This window comes from Sapajus apella, unplaced genomic scaffold (genome assembly GCF_009761245.1).
Source record: "Sapajus apella isolate SASKATOON/1434 unplaced genomic scaffold, GSC_monkey_1.0 scaffold27, whole genome shotgun sequence".
Taxonomy (NCBI): domain Eukaryota; kingdom Metazoa; phylum Chordata; class Mammalia; order Primates; family Cebidae; genus Sapajus; species Sapajus apella.
Window position 1 is genome coordinate 9,980,069 of NW_022436967.1, and position 23,177 is coordinate 10,003,245.

At 36.2% G+C, this 23,177-nt stretch overlaps 1 protein-coding gene across 2 annotated transcripts in view; it reads left to right on the forward strand.

Moving 5' to 3' along the window:
- SCLT1 (sodium channel and clathrin linker 1) overlaps positions 1-23,177 on the forward strand; it is a 231,804-nt gene that overhangs the window by 156,063 nt on the left and 52,564 nt on the right. For both annotated transcript variants that reach the window (XM_032292285.1, XM_032292284.1), the window contains exons 14-17: positions 551-622; positions 5,893-5,967; positions 8,045-8,190; positions 15,715-15,907. In XM_032292285.1, coding sequence (XP_032148176.1) covers positions 551-622; positions 5,893-5,967; positions 8,045-8,190; positions 15,715-15,907 — 486 coding nt within the window. The remainder of the gene's footprint in view (positions 1-550; positions 623-5,892; positions 5,968-8,044; positions 8,191-15,714; positions 15,908-23,177) is intronic.

A 23,177-nucleotide genomic window follows, 5' to 3' on the forward strand; every position in this document is an offset into this window, starting at 1 on the left:
TGATATGTGACAGCACAACAGGTTGAATACAGAAGCAGATATCAAAATCTAGCTTCTATTCAGCCAGACATTAAGGAAATTTGCAAAAGTGTTTTTAAAATGCCACTCTTCTAAAAAAAATTTAGTTTTGGAGAATATACTTATTTCTCATAGAAAATATTGTTGACGTTAACCAGTAATAAATTATTTTTGAAGAGATTAATAAGTAAATGTTTTTAAATTTTCTGTTCTCATTTCTAATATGATAGAAATGAAATTTCATAGAAGGAATCCATTATAAGCAAAACGTCTTTTTTTAAATTGTAGATAAAAGCATCCTAAGACCAAAATGTTTAACAACCACGGTCCTTTTGGATATACCATTCTGTTCACTCTCCTTCCACTTCCATGACAAATTCTTGGCTCTTTAATATATTGTGTGCTTATTTATCTTTTATGCCCTAAAAGTTGCAATTTTATTTTTATCAAAATTATTATCTGAATTGTTTTTATCAGATATTAACCATTTTTATTGTAGACCCAAATAATGAGTAAATGTCTTAATTTACAGGTTGCAAACAGAAAAAAACAATATAATATACAAATTTCTCGATTAACAGAAGAACTTACAGCCCTTCAAATGGTATGTTTGACCATATTGATATTTTCTTCCAAATATTGCTTATTTTAAAGGCCAAGATATATACTATTGGGGATTCATTCATTCAAAAGATACTTATTAAACCAAGCCCTGGCTAGGTACTAGGAAAAAAGTGAAAATCCGGATAGACATGTTTGCAGCAGTCTTGTGGCTTATGTTCTAGCAGGAAAGATAGATTGTATTTATCACATTTTACTGTAATGTTGCGTCTTTGACAGAGAATTTACAGGGTGCTATTGCTTGCTGTAGCTCCTATCATATGCTGGGTTTATCTGGGAAACCAAGGAGAAAGAGAAAGTATATATGACAGTGGGAAGGAAGAAAGAAAGCTTCCTAAAATAAATGAATACTGAGCAATGAGTAGGCCAAGAGGGGAAGGCAAAGAATACTTGTGTGTCTAGAGGTGGGACTGGAAATATAAGTTTAACTTGAAGATTTGATTTAATGAAATTTAATAACCTTGCTTACAGGAGAATAAAAATATAACAATTTCCAGGAATCAAGAAAATATTTATAACTTTACAAACTCTGATCTTTTCTGAATCCCTGTATCACTTTTAATCTCTATTAAAAAATTTAGCAATGAATCGTATCTTGTAATAAATGTTATGTATTGGGTGTATGTTGAGTATACACACTGTCTCTCTCCATGAAAATCTTATTTCTGCAATTAGATTGTAGCATCTCAACACAGTAGAGTCTTAGGGCTTCCTTTGTTTTCCCTGTTGCTTGCCTGGGACAGTGTTTTGCACAGTATATTTTTAAATATGTATCAACTGAACGATACATTTAAACACTCTGAAAGAGGGATCACATTTTCTCGCTCCATTCTACAAACTTTGGAGAGCACATGATGGGATCTTAATCATTGTGTATTGGTCCCAAATGGAATAGAACAAGGAACATTTATTTTGTATTTGTTTGTTTAATGTCACTTCTTTTAATAATGTAGGAACATCAACTGAAATTAATGGGATGCAATGTGGCCAATTAGTCATGTGTAATTTTTTGTTGCTACACATTTTTCTTCCTTTTCTATCACCCAGTTATTTTGCTTGTTCTCTTTCTTTTTTTTTTTTTTTTTTTTTTTAATTAGCCTGGTGTGGTGGTGCACACCTATAATCCCAGCTACTTGAGAGGCTGGAGTGAGCATATCACCTGAGCTAGGAGATTGAGGCTGCAGTGATCTATGATTATGTCATTGCACTTTAGCCTGGGAGACAGAATGAGACCCTGTTTCTTTTTTTTTTTTTAGAAAAAAAGAAAAAGGAAGAGAGAAAGAAAGAAAAAAAGAATAATTAAAAGAATGAAGGAGAGGAAGAAAGAGGAAGAGGGAGAGAGAGTGGGGGTGTTGCTTTATTGCCCGGGCTAGAATGCAGTCTAAAAATGGGTATGAGACATGAAAAAAAAAATGAGGGAAGAAAATAACAAGCCGTGACGTTGGTCTTCTTGAGGAATATCTTTGTGGTGTACTCTGTATTACCTGGAGTTGAATATTGTCCTGCCTTGCTAGGTTGGGAAAGTTTTCCTGAATAATATCCTGAAACATATTTACCAGCTTGGATTGATTATCTTCGTCACATTCAGGTACACCTATCAAGCGTAGATTAGGTCTTTTCACATAATCCTATATTTCTTGGAGACTACTCGTTTCTTTCTATCCTTTTTTCTCTAATCTTGTCTTCTCATTTTATTTCATTAAGTTGGTCTTCGACCTCTGATATCTTTTCTTCTGCTTGATCAATTTGGCTGTTAAAACTTGTGCATACTTCACAAAGTTCTCGTGTTGTCTTTTTCAGCTCCATTAATTCACTTATATTCCTCTCTAAATTGTGTATTCTTGTTAACGTTTCGTCAAACCTTTTTTCAAAGTTCTTAGTTTCTTTGCATTGGGTTAGAACAAGTTCTTTTAATTCACAGAAGTTTCTTATCATCCACCTTTTGAAGCCTGCTTCTGTTAATAGAACACACTCATTCTTTATCAGACCTTGTTCCGTTGCTGATGAGGAGCTGTGATCCCCTGTAGAGGGAGAGGCGTTATGATTTTGGGTATTTTCAGCCTTTTTAGGCTGGTTTCTTCCCTTCTTTATAGATTTATCCATCTGTGGTCTTTATAATTGGGTTCCTGAGTGGACGTCCAACTTGTTGATTCCCAGCGCTAAAATCTGAGCAACCCATTGTGCCGGCCAAAACGGCGGTGTTAAGATTGATGGTGCTTTTCTGACTCCGCACCAAGAACCGGTGCACCAAGGCAGCGGGAAAACTGCCTCTCCAGCCACAAGAGTTGCACTGGCGACCCATGGTGCTCCTCCACTGGGAATCTCCTGGTGTGTTAGCAACAAAAATTCGTCTGAAAATGTGGCGTTTTCTCGTTCTCTGCACTTTCACTGGGAGCTACAATCCCGAGCTGCTAGTGATCAGCCATCTTGGATCTCTCTCTGCTTGTTCTCTTTCATGGGCCGATTAGCTATCAAGAGATCCATATCTTTGTGGTAAAAAGAGGAGTAGAAGGGTACTACCCTAGTCCAAGATCATTTAATGGATTGCAAACCTGCAAGGGCAAGAACATTCATTCTTTCTATATTCTCAAAGGAGCAAGGACTAGCTAAGACCTGCATGGATTTTTCAAATCATTGTTAGCTGTGTAACAACCAGAGCTATATTAAACTCACTTTAGAGTAAAAATAATGACAATTTCCATTATTGCAAAATGTGTTTCTTATAGTAAAACAATTCCACTTCAGAGCTAACTGATTTTTCTAAAGATATAAAACATCTGATAGTCATGTTGATTCTATGGGGAGAACTATACTGTCTAATTGAAAAGTTTCAAATATCAAGTATGTTAAAAATACATTCAAAGGAAAACATCTTTGGCTACTTTAAGACAGATTTTCTTAGAAAATCTAAGCTACTGTTTGAAGCATAATAACCTGATGCTTGCTATTGTTTTCTATTATTAACTAATAATTTTACTCTCTATACCAATAGTAATTAGTATCACTGTACTATCCATCAATACTATTTACACGATGAAATTCAGGAAGGAAGTTAAGCATACTTTTGCTAACCCAAAATTAAGGTATGCTCACAGGAGGGAGAAAAACTTGTATTTTAGATGAGTGTGCAGATTATTTAATAGATTAAGAAAAAGCCAGAGCCATTGTATTTCAAGCTACATATCTCCCTTTGGAGACCAACAGTTACCTAACAGTCTTTGTTTTCTCTAGTAAGGTATGGTTGATCTTAAGAATATTCAAGGTTTTATTCTGCCATGTAGCAGATTGCTATTAATCTATAGCAAATAATTAAGATTAATTATAAAATGTTCAAACTTACAGAAGAAAAATAAAATGTTCATTATGATCTTTTCTTTGATGCATGAATTTTTGAAGTCTTTTTTTTAGTTTCTAAATAAATGACGATTTACCCTGTCTTTTATTGTTGATTTATCATTTGGTTAGGGAGGCAGCACCGGTCATGGTCTATATGACATTGGTTTTTTTTTTTTTTTTTTTTTTTTTTTATAGAATCTTGCTCTGTCACCCAGGCTGGAGTGCAGTGGTGTGATCTGAAGCTCACTGCAGGCTCTGCCTCCCGGGTTCCAGCGATACTCCTCCCTCAGCCTCCCAGGTGGATATGATTACAAGCACTCGCCTCTACACCCAGCTAATTTTTGTATTTTTAGTAGAGACAGGGTTTCACCATGTTGACCAGGCAGGTCTCGAACTCCTGACCTCAGGTGATCTGCCCGCCTCAGCCTCCCAAAGTGCTAGGATTACAGGCGTGAGCCACCACACCTGGTGGATATTGGTTCTTAATATGTGTTCAGACTTCTTTTATAGACTTCTTTTATAGAGTATGATTTTGGAAATACTCCATGAGTACCTGAAAAAAATCTATATTTTTGTCATATTTTCCCCCAAACGTAGGCATGACAGGGGTGATAAGCAAAATATCTCTAAAAACTTTTTCAGTGTAATTTTTAATGTCTGCTTTAGTATTATAGTACATTTCTAATAAATTAGTATGGTAACGCTCTTTAAAGGTTTAAACTTCACTGTCTCATTTTACCTTTTTTACCCTCGGGTTAACCAAATATTCTTTCAGCCATCATCATTTGTCAGTGAAATGGTGGATTGGGCAGAGAGGGATGTGAAGCATACTTACACATGTGTTTCTTTATATTTCACTTGCCAGTCCCAGAAGTGTGAGCCACACTTTGTTATCATCACAAATATTAAAAATCACATGAGAGAAGTTACGAACGTAGGTAAATTGCACATTTAGCGCTGAAACTACCCTCTCCTAATCAACTTACAATATCAATATTTGGAATATTAATGTTGCATTTCCTATACACTCAGGGTTCTAAATAAAAGATATTAAATTTAAATTTGTCAACTGATTTGTAACATAGGGTTAAAGATCTTCATTATAATCAATGGTGATAATTTTAGGTCATAATTTAGAAGCTTACTTTAAAATTTAAAAACATATTAAAATACACTTCCTCTATAAAATATAGATAATTGAACATCATTATTAAGCAGTAGGCTGTTAGCAAAGCTGGTTCCTCCAAAGGCTGATTCACAATTAGTAAAAAAAGAAAGGAAAAAAAAACCATACCCATTACCCATTCTCCAAAATAAATATATAATTACAAATAATTGTGAAGAACTAATAATTATAATGATTTTTTGTTTTAGCTGCATTAGTAAAATGTTAAATTTTATTATCTAATTGATATGCTTGCTAAATACTGATTAAAATCTTTTGAACAGAAATATTTATGGTAGTAAAATATTTTTAGTATTTCTGTTGGCTGTAATTTTTTCAAAGAAAAAAGTTAACTCTTTTAGAATTTATACACCCACACATCTTTTAGACCATAGGTAATCCCTGAGGGTTTTGTGCCATTATTTGGTTCTGTTAGTATATAAAAAGAAAATCTATAGTATGAGAAAGGGGTTCTTTTTTTTTTAACTTGGAATTCCCCAACCTCTGTCTCCCTCGTAGTCTGTTTAGTTAGAACTCCTTGGCATCCTACAGCTGGAAGCAATTTCTGAAATCCTGGGTTAGGCTGCTCTTCAAAGATTGACTTTTGTTTTGCTGTTAATCAATATAACCTTATTTGTTTTGATAACTATGATATTCCCATTATGAATACATTATTTTACTTCTCCATTTTTCCCCACTTTTCTTAAGATGTGACCAAGTGTATTTATTTACAATATGACTTGGATTTATAGGAGTGTACTGAAAAACAAGGCCAAATCGAACGAGTCATTAAGGAAAAAAAAGCAGTGGAAGAAGAACTAGAAAAGGTAAAAAGAAAAAGGAAATGTAACTACCTAAAACCCAACTGCAAATATTCAACATTACTGTCTGTTTTCATCATGTCATCTACTAGCAATTCCTTTATTTGTTACTATTGTCTTGGTAAGTTTTTCTTTTCTTAAATATATTCACAGTCTGCAGTTAAATACTGATGTAGCTGGATACAATTCTTTCCAAAGAGCAGCCGTATTCTTTGAACTTTGTACTTAAAGATATAAATTTTGTGAAGTAGCTATATTTCTTGCTTAAACCTCATCTTAGTAAATTTCATTTTGTCTTTATTGTCTTTTTGAATTTTATGTTAGCTGTTACTGGGCTTAGGCTATCTATTTATCAAACAAGCATATGTAAACAGAAAATTATAATATTGCTATGATTTTTACCTTTTAGAAGTACAGATTTTTACTTCATACTTAGGAAGAATATTTACCCCCATGTTATTTGAGAAAAACTGTTGGGAGAAGTTCATGGTTTAAATTTCATTTCTTTCATATACTTTTTTATTAGCAGTAATATCATACTCTTTTAAAGTACCTTGGGAAAAGAAAGGGAGACCAAATTTGATTGAGCATTTATTGTGTTTTAGGTGCTGCATTAACAACTTTCATAGAGAGGTTAAATATCTTACCCAATGTTAAAAAGCGGTAAATGGTAGAGTCAGAATTTGATTTTCAAAGAAGAGCTATGTAGCATAAAAATTATGGTCTATATCTATATTATTAACATGAAAAAGTTATGACATCAGTAAAAGAGTAATACAAAAAGCAAAACATAATATACAATTCCATTTGTGAAAAAAAATACATGTGTTCAAAGTAGGACTTATGGTTTCCACTCTCCTGCAAGGTAGATCCCTTCTGAGTTTTCCTCTGCATATCATATAGTTCCCATTTAGATTGCCACCTGTTATGCATCAGGGTTTGGGATGTATGTTTTAACATCACATGGCAAAGGTTAAGGAAAAGGCTTATTAGGGAAATGTAAAACTTACAAGGCAAAAGACAACAGGGAAAGGGAAAGCACAACACTTTCTTCTCCCACTGTTCTACAACCAGTGTGCTAAGGTCAAAGTACTGCTGGGTCTGCAGTGTAAATCTGTATTCTAGTAGTGGAATGTTGACATGCTGATACTCCATGTTTTTATAGAGAAAAAGTGACAAAGCAGTACTGTCAATGGGGAAGACACAGGTTACTTGACCAGGCAGTCTGAATTTGTGGCTAGTGGTGTCTCGGACTTGCCTCAAAGTGTGAGCTGCTTAGCACCTGGAGACCTTGAATCTCTTAGGATGTTACAGACCCTGTGCTGTGAGAGGGAACCCCATCGAATGGAAAGCTGAGCTTAGGTACAACCGCTCCTGCTGAGGAAGGGGGATGCCCCATCCAACCTAGATCATTGTCCTGGTAACCCCGTGAGATTCAGGAGTCACTTTCAGAGAGTTCTATTTATTATACCACAGCATATATCTTAATTTTTGAATATTGGAATAGAGGATTGTATTGAATGGTATTCATCAACGAATCACCAGTGGTTATCTCCAAGTTGACATTTAGAGTATTTTTTTTTAACTTTGCTTTACATTTTTGTATTATTTGCATAGCTTACCATGAGCATGAATATTTCCAAAAAAAAAACTCTATTTTTTAAGAGACAGTGTCTTGCTCTGTTGCCCAGACTGGAGTGCAGTGGACATGATCATAGCTCACTACAGCCTTGATCTTGTGGGCTCAAGGATCCTCCTACCTGAGCCTCACTAATAGCTGGACTACAGGTGTGAGCCACCATGCCCAGCTAATTTTTTAATAATACTTTCTTTAGATAATGGGGTCTTGCTATGTTGCTCAGGCTGGTCTCAAAACAATTATTATTTTATATATCCATTTTTAACATTTTATTTGTAAATGTGAAAGAAGCAGATTTAATTATTGATATTTTTTATATGTTACAGTAGGAGCAAATGAACACATGATCATGGCTTTTTATTCCATTGATTTCTGTCTCTAAACTGTTTAATTTTAAGACAGGTTTTTCTGTAATGTTATATACATAATAAACCTCTTCTGCAGATTTACCGTGAAGGCAGAGGAAACGAAAGTGATTATAGAAAACTTGAAGAAATGCACCAAAGATTCCTGGTTGCAGAGCGTTCAAAAGATGATCTTCAGCTAAGACTTACGAGAGCAGAAAATAGAATAAAACAACTTGAAATTGAGTACGTTTTTCTTTTGAATTTTCTGTGGTAACATCTTCAGAATTCACACAATATTGGACAGATTCTCTACCTTTTTTTTTTTTTTGGTAGGACTTACAATATATCTTATGTTGAAGAAAATTTTTAGGACCAAATGTAAGTTTATTCAAGAGTATTTCTGAAAACTAATTTCTGCAGGAAGAAAAGATTTAACAGTGGTATACCATTGTCTTTTCAATGTATTCTTTCTGGCAGTTAAATAGGATGTTTATAAGATTGTTTTCTTTGTACTAATTGTGCAGCTATTATAGTAGCTTGCTTATATTCTTTTTTTTTTCCCCATTTATTTATTTTATTGCATTTTAGGTTTTTGGGTACATGTGAAGAACATGCAAAATCGTTGCATAGGAACACACGTGGCAGTGTGATTTGCTGCCTTCCTCCCCATCACCTACATCTGGCATTTCTCCCCTTGCTATCTCTCCCCAGCTCCCCACCCCCCACTGTCCCTCCCCTGTTTCCCCCCAACTGACCCCAGTGTGTAGTGCTTCCCTCCCTGTGTCCATGTGTTCTCATTGTTCAACACCCACCTATGAGTGAGAACATGCGGTGTTTGATCTTCTGCTTTTCTGTCAGTTTGCTGAGAATGATGGTTTCCAGGTTCATCCATGTCCCTAAAAAGGACACAAACTCATCGTTTTTGATGGCTGCATAATATTCCATGGTGTATATGTGCCACATTTTCCCTATCCAGTCTGTCGTCGATGGGCATTTGGGTTGGTTCCAGGTCTTTGCTATTGTAAACAGTGCTGCAATGAACATTCGTGTGCACGTGTCCTTATAGTAGAACGATTTGTAATCCTTTGGATATATACCCAGTAATGGGATTGCTGGGTCAAATGGAATTTCTATTTCTATGTCCTTGAGGAATCGCCACACTGTCTTCCACAATGGTTGAACTAATTTACACTCCCACCAACAGTGTAAAAGTGTTCCTATTTCTCCACATCCTCTCCAGCATCTGTTGTCTCCAGATTTTTTAATGATCGCCATTCTAACTGGCGTGAGATGGTATCTCAATGTAGTTTTGATTTGCATTTCTCTGATGACCAGTGATGATGAGCATTTTTTCATATGTTTGTTGGCCTCACGTATGTCTTCTTTTGTAAAGGGTCTGTTCATATCCTTTGCCCACTTTTGAATGGGCTTGTTAGTTTTTTTCTTGTAAATCTGTTTTAGTTCTTTGTAAATTTTGGATATCAGCCCTTTGTCAGATGAGTAAACTGCAAAAATTTTTTCCCAATCTGTTGGTTGCCGATTCACTCTAATGATTGTTTCTTTTGCTGTGCAGAAGCTGTGGAGTTTGATTAGGTCCCATTTGTCTATTTTGGCTTTTGTTATCAATGCTTTTGGTGTTTTGGTCATGAAGTCCTTGCCTACACCTACGTCCTGAATGGTTTTGCCTAGATTTTCTTCTAGGGTTTTTATGGTGTTAGGTCTTATGTTTAAGTCTTTAATCCATCTGGAGTTAATTTTAGTGTAAGGTGTCAGGAAGGGGTCCAGTTTCTGCTTTCTGCACATGACTAGCCAGCTTTCCCAACACCATTTATTGAACAGGGAATCCTTTCCCCATTGCTTGTTTTTGTCTGGTTTGTCAAAGATCAGATGGTTGTAGAAAGGTTGTGTTGCCTCCGAGACGTCTGTTCTGTTCCATTGGTCTATATCTCTGTTTTGGTACCAGTACCATGCTGTTTTGATTACTGTAGCCTTGTAGTATAGTTTGAAGTCTGGTAGCGTGATGCCCCCCGCTTTGTTCTTTTTGCTTAGAATTGACTTGGCTATGCGGGCTCTCTTTTGGTTCCATATGAAGTTTAAGGTGGTTTTTTCCAGTTCTGCGAAGAAGGTCATTGGTAGCTTGATGGGGATAGCATTGAATCTGTAAATTACTTTGGGCAGTGTGGCCATTTTCATGATATTGATTCTTCCTAACCATGAACATGGAATGTTTCTCCATCTGTTTGTGTCCTCTCTTATTTCGTTGAGCAGTGGCTTGTAGTTCTCCTTGAAGAGGTCCTTTACATTCCTTGTTAGTTGTATTCCTAGGTATTTTATTCTCTTTGTGGCAATTGTGAACAGAAGTTTGTTCTTGATTTGGCTCTCTTTAAGTCTGTTATTGGTGTATAGGAATGCATGTGATTTTTGCACATTGATTTTGTATCCTGAGACTTTGCTGAACTTGCTTATCAGTTTCAGGAGGTTTGGGGCTGAGACGATGGGGTCTTCTAGATATACAATCATGTCGTCTGCAAATAGAGACAATTTGACTTCCTCCTTTCCTATTTGAATGCCCTTTATTTCTTTTTCTTGCCTGATTGCTCTGACTAGAACTTCTAATACTATATTGAATAGCAGTGGTGAGAGCGGGCATCCTTGTCTGGTGCCACATTACAAGGGGAATGCTTCCAGTTTTTGCCCATTCAGTATGATATTGGCTGTTGGTTTGTCATAAATAGCTTTTATTATTTGGAGATACGTTCCATCGATCCCTAGCTTATTGAGTGTTTTTAGCATAAAGGGCTGTTGAATTTTGTCAAAGGCCTTCTCTGCATCAATTGAGATAATCATGTGCTTTTTGTCTTTGCTTCTGTTTATGTGGTGAATTACGTTTATAGACTTGCGTATGTTGAACCAGCCTTGCATCCCCGGGATGAAGCCTACTTGATCATGGTGGATAAGCTTTTTGATGTGCTGTTGCAATCGGCTTGCCAGTATTTTACTGAAGATTTTTGCATCTATGTTCATCATGGATATTGGCCTGAAGTTTTCTTTTCTTGTTGAGTCTCTGCCAGGTTTTGGTATCAGGATGATGTTAGTCTCATAAAATGATTTGGGAAGGAGTCCCTCTTTTTGGATTATTTGGAGTAGTTTCAGAAGGAATGGTACCAGCTCCTCTTTGTATGTCTGGTAGAATTCGGCTGTGAACCCATCTGGACCTGGGATTTTTTTACGGTGGTAGGCTCTTAATTGCTGCCTCAACTTGAGACCTTGTTATTGGTCTATTCAGGGTTGCGACTTCTTCCTGGTTTAGGCTTGGGAGGAGGCAAGTGTCCAGGAATTTATCCATTTCTTCCAGGTTTACTACTTTATGTGCATAACGTTGTTTGTAATAATCTCTGATGATGGTTTGAATTTCTGTGGAATCTGTGATGATATTCCCTTTATCTTTTTTTATTGCATCAATTTGGTTATTCTCTCTTTTCTTTTTTATTAATCTGGCTAGTGGTCTGTCTACTTTGTTGATCTTTTCAAAAAACCAGCTCCTGGATTTATTGATTTTTTGAAGGGTTTTTTGTGTCTCTATCTCCTTCAGTTCTGCTCTGATCTTAGCTATTTCTTGTCTTCTGCTTGGCTTTGAGTTTTTTTGATCTTGCTCCTCCAGCTCTTTCAGTTTTGACGATAGGGTGTCAATTTTTGATCTCTCCTTGCTTCTCATGTGGGCACTTATTGCTATATATTTTCCTCTAGAGACTGCTTTAAATGTGTCCCAGAGATTCTGGTATGTTGTGTCTTCATTCTCGTTGGTTTCGAAGAACATCCTTATTTCTGTCTTCATTTCATTGTTTATCCAGTCAACATTCAAGAGCAAGTTGTTCAGTTTCCATGAAACTTTGCGGTTCTGGGTTGGTTTTTGAATTCTGAGTTCTAACTTGATTGCACTGTGGTCTGAGAGACTGTTTGTTAGGATTTCCATTCTTTTGCATTTGCTGGGAGTGGTCAAAGGCCTTCTCTGCATCAATTGAGATAATCATGTGGTTTTTGTCTTTGCTTCTGTTTATGTGGTGAATTACGTTTATAGACTCAATTCGGCTGTTGATACTTGTGCATGCTTCACGAAGTTCTCGTGTTGCGTTTTTCAGCTCCATCAATTCACTTATATTCCTTTCTATTTTGTCCATTCTCGTTAGCATTTCCTCAAATCTTTTTTCAAGGTTCTTAGTTTCTTTGCATTTGGTTAGAACATGTTCTTTAAGTTCACAGAAGTTTCTTACTACCCACCTTCTGAAGTCTGATTCTGTCATTTCATCGCACTCGTTCTCCATCCAACCTTGTTCCCTTGCTGGTGAGGAGTTGTGATCCCTTTTAGTAGGAGAGGTGTTCTGGTTTCGGGTGTTTTCATCCTTTTTTCGCTGGTTTCTTCCCATCTTTAAGGATTTATCCACCTGTCGACTTTGTAGTTGCTGGCTTTCAGATTGGGTCTCAAATCTTTCAGATTGACGTTCTGTTTGTTAATGATGAGGTTATTTCTGTTTCTTGGTTTTCCTTCTTACAGTCTGGCCCCTCTGCTGTAGGTCTGCTGAGGTTCACTCCAGGCCCTGCTTGCCTGGGGTTCACCTGCAGCAGCTGCTGAACAGCAAGGGTTGTTACCAGTTTTCTTCTTCTGCTATCTTTGTCCCAGACGGATGCCCACCTAGTGTCAATCTGATCTCTCTTTTATGAGGTGTCTTTTTGGATATATAGGGGTCAGGGAGCTACTTGAGGAGACGGTCTCTTCTTTATAGGAGCTCAAATGGTGAGCTGCGAGCTCTGTTGTTGTTCATTCAGAGCTGCTGGGCAGGTACTTTTAGGTCTGCTGCAGCAGAACTAATAAACTGCTTTTTGTTCCCAGGTGCTCTGTCCCAGTGATTTAGGGCTTTGTTTATAAGTTTCCATTATGCTGCTGCCTTCTTTTTTTTTTTCTTTCCTTCAGACCTGCGCAGCCCAGCAAGGAGGCAGCCTAGTCACTGTCAGCCTATAGCAGCTTTGCTAAGCTGCTGTGGGCTCCGCCCCGCTGCTGAGTGAACTTCCCTGCAGTCCTGTTTATATGGGTGTAGTTACAACTGCTTTGGTGATGGTGGCCCGCCTCTGTTGGGGCGGAGTCTCTGCTGTGGCGGGTTGCCTTGGCAACGACGGGCTGCCTCAACAATGGCGGGTTGCCTTGGCAACGGTGGGCTGCCTTGGTAATGGCGGACGCCCCTCCCCCACAGAGCTGGAACATCCTGGGTTCAGCTGCACTTGCTGTGAAACTCTCAATCCAGAGTTTCTGGTTGCTGTTCTTTTGCGGGGGTGGGGCCAGCCGAGCCTGATCGCCTGGCTCCCTGCCTCAGAGCCTTTTTTAAGTTGGTGTTCCAGTCGCCTGTTGAAGAGGCGCCGAGGTCTGTTTGTTTTCCCCTGCGGCCACTCACTGCGCTGGCTTAAACAGCGGCACTGAGGTTTGTGGCGCTTTTTTTTTTTTTTTTGCCCTGGAATCTACTGTCCTGGTTCTCTGCTCAGTCCCCTTTTTGAACCGGCGTACGGGCGACTTCCCGTGGCTCCAATCGCCAGCCAAAAGGGTCCCCGGACTGGTGTATTTTGTACGGGAACCGCGGCTCCAGGGCGCCGACAAAGCAGCCGTGCAGGGCACAGCTGCGCTGGCCGAAACAGCCGTGCTGGCGACCGTGGAGCACCTCCGCCCGGGAATTTCCTAGTCTGTGGGCAATAAAAACGCAGCGCCCACTCACCCTCTGCGCTTTCACTGGGAGCTGCAATCCTGAGCTGTTCCTAAACGGCCATCTTGGATCCAGAACCCGCTTATATTCTTTTACACTACCTATACTTAATATATTTCTTGTGATAGTGAATATTCTATAATGATCCATCGTGTATATTTGATTATCTGTAAAAGTGATAAAGTTAGAACTTGACATATCCGTTCTGAATATTTTTCTACCTTCCCACCCTGACAATATTACCTAATATAGCAAAATTTTCTTATTTGAATTGCCTGAAATCTCAATCTCTGTATGTGTTCAAAAGATATTTTAAAATAAATATTAATGCCTAAGTTACTTAATACAGTTTTTTTTCAAAAAGAGATCCTGCAAATTTGTTTAATAAATATATTTATAACTTCCAATAATTATTCAGATAATCTGCTCATATGGTTACTTCCAGATTAAACATGCAGGAGAAGCTGGTTTATTCCAGCATAAATCTTGTATGTAGTAAGAGAAGTATCACACATGAAGGCTTTTCCCAACACCATACATTCACAGGGTTTCCCTCTAATGTGTATACCCATATGTCTCTTAAGGGAGGCGTATTGAATAAAAGCATTCCTGCATTTGTTTTAATTCACATGGTCTCTCTGCATTATGAGCATTTTGTGTGTGTACAGTAAAAGGTTAAATCAATGAAACCTCTTTATGTTCCTTATATTCATGAAGTTTTTCTCCAGGGTGAAAAGTTTTTCTCTCATATATTTCCTAAAGGGTGTAAACAGAATAAGTTGTGAGGACTGGGTATAAGACCTGCCATGTTCCTTACTTTCAAAAAGCTTCTCTCCAGGATAAATTTTGAAGGTCAAGTGAAGAATAAGGATTAGCCCATCTTCTTTAGATTTACAGGGCTTCTTTCCAATGGGAGTTTTTTTTTTTTTTTTTCTTCATTAAGGAAATGAGAAATGATTAAAGGCTCCCATGCATTCTTTTTATTAGGAACTTTATCAGCCAAGGTTTAGAAAGGAAAAAGACTATGAGTATTGTGGGAATAAAGGGTTTAATATAGGAAACAGAATTTATAAGAATATGGGAGGAGCTGGGAAAGCAAAGATCTAGAACAGCAGAAGTAGAGATCAAAGAAAATCACTAACATGTTCACCCAAAGCACTGGCAGATATGGGCAGGTCAGAATGCCAAAATAGGACCATAAAAGAGTGGTTCATGTTGATGAAACCGCCACCATGTGAAAGTTGCTTCTTTAAGATTTTTTCTGCTTACAAAATACTTTTAACTAGTAGTTTTCTTAAGCTTTCACAACATTAATAGCATTTCTATACAATTCCCTGTGAAAGCTATTAACCAGGGAATGTTCACAGTGTTTATCTGTTATTGAAAAGATGGACGTTTTAAAAGATAGGAATAAAAATTAGCGATTTATTGATTGAAGCAACATTAATGTATAGAAGTTGTCTCACCCATTGTGCTGATGCGTTGTTGAGAAAGCTCAGGAAATATAATCTGTTTAACTTCTTGTACAACAAGAAGTTTATAGAACTAGAAGTTTATAAAAACTATTTCTAAGACAATAGGAAAATATAAAAGTAGCTTTTGTAATTTGGTAATATAATAAGCTACTGTGTTATTCTATAGAGTTTATTCATTAAGTAAAGGAGTTTTGATTATTATCTACTTCATGCTTTTTATTGTTGCCTCAGTTCATTCCCTTGAAGTTCTCTATATACAGTGATTCTTAATGTTAGTACAAATTTGAAAGAAGTCTCACATTGATTTTCTAAGTAAATAACAGTTCAATTTATCTGTTCTTAGTTAAGATTTGAATATATTTTAGTTGAATATATTTGCCTGGTTTAACATAACTTTTTGAAACTACATAGTTTCAGTCTAAAGTGAAAAGAAATGGCTCAAAATAAAGCAAACAAAAGTCCATGTGATAAAATGTAGACAGACTTTTGTCTTCTACTATAGATCATTAAGTTTAAGAGTTCTTTTTGTTTTCTTTTTTAATCAGCTCCTCAGAAAAAATATCATGTTACCAAGAAATGATTCAGAAACTGCAAAATGTATTGGAGTCTGAGAGAGAGAACTGTGGACTTGTCAGTGAACAAAGGCTAAAACTTCAGGAAGAAAATAAACAGTTACGGAAAGAGACTGAGAGTTTAAGGAAGATTGCCCGGGAGGCTCAAAGAAAAGCCAAATTAAAGGTATTTTCAAGACTAGAATTAAATGTGTGCTTAGGAAAATCCAAGTATAGAGAATACTTAGACCTAGCAAAACATCTTTAAGGCCCCCTTTTTTTTTTGCCTTCTCATCAGATAGCACTATATCATAATTCAGAGTGTTAACCAGTCATTTCTGTGTTGTAGAACTTGGCAGGCATACTTGAAAATGATTGCCTTTGCTACACACAAAAAAATTCTTTTCCAACCACAAAATATATTTCCTGCCAAAGCAATTTAAGCAGCACTGGCAAATCCATAGATTAGATAACTTTACAGACTACTTTCCTCTCTTCTTGCTCTATAGTAGCCTTTGAAAAGTTAAACATCTGTAAAATTAACTGTATACAGGATGTTACAGCAGTAGGCTCTGAGAACCACTCATAGCTAGTCTGAAAATTCCATGGCGGGAAGAAGGCAGGAGGCAAAAATGTCATTTAAATGAATTCCCTTTCTTTTCTCTCTTCTTCTCTTCTGATGCTTATATGGTTTGATAATAGGAAGATGATCATCTTTTTAAGGGAGTGTCAAGAAACACAAGTATTTTCATCAACATCTTGCTTACCTTTCCCCATTTCATGAGACTTTTGTAAAAAGTGACACTAACTCTCTTTGATAAATATCTACATCTTGCAATTTTATAGTAAGAATATGAAGAGGTAGTGTTACTGTTTTATTTTGGTTTTTATTGCTGCAAGAACTCCTAAGAAGTCATATTCCAACCTAATTCATGTCAATATATGTTTATTGAATACCTCCTATTACAGGTATGAAACACCCTAGTTATCTGTAAAACCTTGGACCCTGAAATGCAAAAAAAAAAAAAAAAAAAAAAAAAAAAAGAGTCTTATTTAAAGAGAAGTTTGTATTTTATTCTTTAGACTGTGGGAGTTCTTTGAAGAACAAGGATAGGAACCATACTACCAGATATCAAGACATGATAAAAAGCTGAAATAATTTAGACAATGTGTTATCAACATGAGAATAATCAACATGATCAATGGCAAAAAATTGAGTTTAGAAACAAACTGATTTGTTATAATCACTTGACCTATAACAAAGGCACCATTGCAGTTCAGTGGGGGGAAAATTGTCTTCACAAATGGTGCTAGATCAGTCAGATCCATATTTTAAAAATAAAACTTAACTTCAGTATCACAGCATATATGCAAATTAGTTGGAGCTGCCTTATAGACCTAAATGTGAAATGTGAAATGATAGAGTTTATAGGAGAAAAATCTTCTTGCCTTTGGATTGGAAAATATTTCTTAAACAGAGCACAAAAAACGCTAATCATAGTGAAAAATCCAAGCTGAATTGGATTTCACTAAAATTAAGATATTTTTAGTCACCAAAAGATACCATTAAGAAAGGGAAAAGTGGGAGAAAGTATTTGTAGTACATATAACCAAAAAGAGAACTCATATCCAGAATATAAAAACGCTTACCAATTAATAAGAAAAGTATTAATAAGGAAAAAACAGCTAATAGTTAATAATGAAAAAATAGATACTAATGAAAAAATAGATACTCAATTTCCAGAAAAGGGCTAAAGACTTAAGTAGGCACTTCATAAAATAGCATATATGCAAATATGTTCAACTTCATTATTTTTCAGGGGAATTTTAATTTAAACTGCAAGATAACACTACACACCCCAGAATGGCTAAAATTAAAAAGACTAAAAATATCAAGTATTTATAAGAATATAAAGCATTTAGAACTTTGATAGATACTGATAGGAATGTAGCAGTATCTTTTAAAGCTGGACATACATATATCTTGATATGGTTTGGCTGTGTTCCTACCCAAATCTCGTCTTGAGTTGTAGCTCCCATAATCCCCATGTGTCATGAGAGGGACCTGGTAGGAGGTAACTGAATCATGAGAGTTGGTTTTCCCATGCTTTTATCATGATAGTCTTACAAGATCTGATGGGTTTTGTTGTTGTTGTTGTTGTTGTTGTTGTTGTTTTAATTGAGACAGAGTCTTGCTCTGTCTTGCCCAGGCTGGAGTGCAGTGGCGCAATCTTGGCTCACTGCAGCCTCCGCCTCCTGGATTCAAGCAATTCTCCTATCTCAACCTCCCAAGTAGCTGGGACTACAGATGTATGCCACCACAACCAGCTAATTTTGTGTTTTTAGTAGAGATGGGGTTTCACCATGTTGGCCAGGCTGGCCTCCAACTCCTGACCTCAGGTGATCCACCAGCCTCAGCCTCCCAAAGTTCTGGGATTATAGGTGTGAGCCACTATGCCTGACCAATCTGATGGTTTTATAAAGAGCAGTTCTTCTGCAAATGCCCTCTTGCCTGCTGCCATGGATGATGTACCTTTGCTCCTTCTTCGCCTTCTGCCATGATTGTGAAACCTTTCCAGCCATATGGAACTGTGAGTCCATTAAGCCTCTTTTTCATTATAAATTACCCAGTCTCAGTTATTTCTTCATAGCAGTATGATAATGGACTAATACACATCCTATGCCAAATAATCATGGCTACATACTGAACAGATATGAGTGCTTATGTGGATATGGACAAGAATATTCGTAGAAGTTGTAGTCAAAACACTAAAAACAATGCAAAGTTCATGAAGTTGAAATTGTATATATAATTGTGATAAATTGGAATAAAAACAACAATGAAAAATAATGAACTATATAAGCAATAGTGAATGAGTCTCATAGACATGGAGATGAGCAAAAAAGCCAAACATACAGGCTTATATTTTATTATTTCACCGTGTGGTAGTGAATAATAAACATAATTATCTATGAGGATAGTATCAGAATAACTACCTTTTAGATGAATAAGTACTGATTAGAAAGACACATGAGGGAGCCTCCTAGAGTATCTAAATCTATGCGGTTACTTCAGTATGTCAGTATATGTGTAAAAACCTAGCTGATCTTTTAAGACTTACACTGTTCATCATAAGAGAGAAGCAGATAAATCTTGGCAGAGGAAAGTAGGCAAGAGTATAGATGAAACCAGAGTGCCTATGAGTTTGATAGTTTGACAATTATGGAAGCTGGGTGATAGGCATACAGGAATTGTAACATTCTATTTTGTGTGTGCTCAAATGTTCTCATACTAAAACATTTCTGTGATTTAAAAAAAGGTGTACTTTGGTGAAAAAGTGTTCTATCTTCCTCTCATATTACAAACTTTATGTAATAAATTTTTGTAAAAAATTCCTATAAAACATTAATAGGAAATGTAGATGAATATTTAACTGAAAGAAAACTAAACAAAAAAAAGGAAGAAATTTCAAATGAAAATATCAATAAATTTAAGTATATGTTTTTAAATATTTAAAACCATTTTTCAAGTTTGAAAAAGAAAAACAAAAGAAAATCACTGGGAGGTAGATAGTTTTCATAAATATCACAAAAGCTCTAAGACCATATCTAAGGAGCTTTTTAAAATATAAGAGAAAAGGTGGGGCGTGGTGGCTCATGTCTGTAATCCCAGCACTTTGGGAGGCTGAGGCAGACAGATCATGAGGTCAGGAGTTTGAGACCAACCTGGCCAACATGGTGAAACCCCGTCTCTACTAAAAATACAAAAATTAGCAGGGTGTGCTGGCAGGCACCTGTAATCCCAGCTTGGGAGGCTGAGGCAGGAGAATCACTCAGGAGGCAGAGTTTGCAGCGAGCCAAGACCGCACCATTGCACTCCATCCTGGGCAACAGAGTGAGACTCTGTGTCAAAACACAAACAAAATATATAGAGAGAACATATATATGTATGTGTGTGTGTGTATATATATATAACATATATATATATATATATATATGTTATATATAGAGAGAGAGAGAAATATATATATATAGAATATATGTAGTTGAGAATATTTATATGAGAAAAATATTTGTAACCCAATAAAAAGAACATGTGAGAGATGAACAGAATCTACAAACCAAGCAATTAATTAATGGTGAGTTTAAACTGCTTACTGCCTACCGTTTTTTTTCTAAGTGTCTTTGAGTGAATGTGCAGCTAAAAGTATTTACTTTAGAATCTAAAATTCAGTCATAAGAAAATAATTAAAATATTTCATAATTAAATAAGTTTATTGTAGCATTATTTATAATAAATTAGAAACAACCTAAATATCTAGAAGTAAACAATTATGTTACATATATATATATATATATATATATAGAGAGAGAGAGAGAGAGAGAGAGGAGAGGGTAAAATTATGGAAAATACAAAACGTTAAAAAGACAAACATAAAGTCCCTCTATTACCAAACTCAGATAATACTTCTAACTTCTACATAATTGCTTTTATTTATGAATTTTAAAATTGTTACTATAGTGTATAAAGGATTACTACCTGTGTGTGTGTACACATATATATTTTTAATATATACTGTATATGCTTTTAATAAAATACTGTATTGTCATTAAACACTATATTTCCAAATAATTCATAATGCATTTATATTGCTACACCCTACGATTTAAAAATATATATGTGTACACACATACAGGTAGTAATCCTTTGCATGCTGTAAAAACAATTTTAAAATTCATAAATAAAAACAATTATGTAGTAGTGATTATCTGAGTTTTGGGAATAGAGGGACTTTATATTTGTCTTTTTAATGTTGTATATTTTCTATAATTTTACAATATATATTTGTTTTCTTTTCTATTTTTTTATAATGGGTGGGGATGGAATCAATGAATTTTCCCTATCTAGTACTCTACTTGATCCATCTTTAACATTTCAGGATAGTAACTGATAGTATGGAGAACAAAAGAGTGAAAGAAAGTTTATCTACTCCACATATCTCACCAAATCTGTATCTAGCTTAAGAAAAGAGTCATTGATATATAAAGAGCAGAGCCTCTTAACTAACTAGATAGCTATAATTCTATTTTATGGAGAAGGAAGGCTTTCAGATAAATTGCTTTGTAACTGATTCTGTCTTTGACAAAATAGGAACCTAGTGCACCTACACCTTGCAGTTTTTCTCCCCCTTGCAAAAGAGTATGATCTTCAGTAGATTAACTGAAAGAAGCCAAAAAGATAAAGACAGTGAGATATTGGGAAGTCAGTTGGCTGCAAACCTTAACGATTTATCCTATGTAGTTTTCGTTTGATCTTAATGCCACTACATTGATTTCAGCCCTAGCTTTCTCTTTTTCTAACCACTTCTTTTGCCAAGGCTCTCCATTTCTTTATGGTTTAAATTCCCCTTATAACCATCTAAAATTAAGAAATGGAGTTGTTTTCAGCAATTCAGCTGTCTACTTGTGTGGATATTTCTCTGCAGAAAAAGGAAGAAAGAAGAGAGACCATAAAACCATTTTTCCCACCCAACATTCTGAATTTTATCATTAATAGAATTTTTATAATAGGAGATCAGTTGTTGTGGCCCTTAGCCTTTCAACATCACCACAAACCTGTCCAATTAGCAATTCGAATTTTATTTACTAAAAGCTATGGGGCTTATTTAAAGACTGAATTTTGACACCAAAAAGCCACCGTTCATTCAATCTGCAAATATGTTTTGACAACTATGCTGTGTTCCAGGTGCTAACTTTGCAGTGGTAAACAAAACAGATATGGTACCCATCCTTAAAAGCTTATAATTTGCATGTAGGTGGGCAAACTTTAAATATATAATTATAAACTAAATGAGTTCCAAAAGTTGAAAGGATAAGCAGAAGACTATTTCAGGCAAAAGAAACAGCATGTGAAAAGAACTCAAGAATAAAAAGGCATCATAGTGGAAATAAAAGAAAGGGAAGGGAATAGTGGCACAACACAAGCTAGTAGAAGTAAGCAGGGACCAGGTTATCTAAAGGATCTTAAAGCTTGTGAAACTATAAATAGATTTTCCCATTGAAAATGGGGAGTTAACTAGGCAGGCAAATTCTAAGAACTGTACAGATGCATAGATCAAGTGTGTGTGTTGGGGGGGAGGTGGTTGTTGTTGTTGTTTGTTTGTTTTTTGTTTTTTTGAGAAGCTCCGTCGCCCACGCTGGAGTACAGTGGCGCGATCTCAGCTCTGCAACCTCTGCCTCCCGGGTTCAAGCGATTCTTCTGCCTTACTCTTCTGAGTAGCTGGAATTATAGGCACACACCACCTCACCTGGCTAATTTTGGTATTTTTAGTAGAGATGGGGTTTCACCATGTTGGCCAGGCTGGTTTCTAACTCCCGACCTCAAGTGATCCGCCTGCCTCAGCCTCCCAAAGTGCTGGGATTACAGGCATGAGCCACCACATAGATCAGTGTTTAACGTGTGTTTGTGAGAGGCAGAGACAGACACTTACAGGGGCTGTACTTTTTGTTTTGCACCTGAGATGTTAGACTAACGTGACTTCTCCAGAGGAGGTGAAGATTAAAGCAGGGAAGGAGAAAGAGCAGGCAATCTAAATTTGCAGAATCTAATAATTCAGAAATTACTAAGATGGCAGCAGGGGTCAAGGGGCCTCGGGAGGCTTGCACAGCAGTAATACGTCACAAGATTGTTTTTCCAGTGTCTGTATTTATAATGTCTTAAATTTCTGCTTCTGTACTATTTGCGAAAGCAAATTGAAGAGTTTTAGGAAGCATTTTGCATTTAGCAGGGGTGGCAAGGACAGGATGTTTGCAGTTTGCTCCCATGAGCCAAGAATTTTGTTGTTGTTGGGCCTTGTTTAGTGTTTTCTGACAAACTAAAGTGGAGTCTTTCTTTTTTGAGTTTGAAAGTAGCCATATTTAATGAATTACTAGAAGTCTAGCCAGCTGTGGCTATTTTTAAAGCAATTAAAGTATCACAAAATAGATGTTCTTTATAATACTTCTTTAGTATACCAAAATATAGATGGCCTGAGAGTGTAATAGGGAAGTCAGATCACCTTGCTGCCTTTTTCCACTAGTGTTTTTCATCTGAACCACAAAACATAGAAAAATATTTCAGTAACTTTTTGCTCAATTTCCCAAAAAATTGAACTTAGGTAGTTACATTCTAGACACATATGAAAGAAGGCAATTACTTATATACATTGGCTGCCTTAAAGCATTAGGGCTTAATTCTCTTCCTTAACCCCCATAGAGAAAGCTTCTAGGGTATCCAAAGAGGATTTACTTATAAGTTCATTCTACAATTAAAGTGCTTTTACTGTAATGATGTAAATTCTTAGAAATGTACTGAAGACATTTTCATAGGAGATTTTCAGAATCATTATTTATATTGTCTCTTTCTCCTGAAAAAATAGTTCATTCATTAAGCATTCACTAATACTGCAACTGAAGTG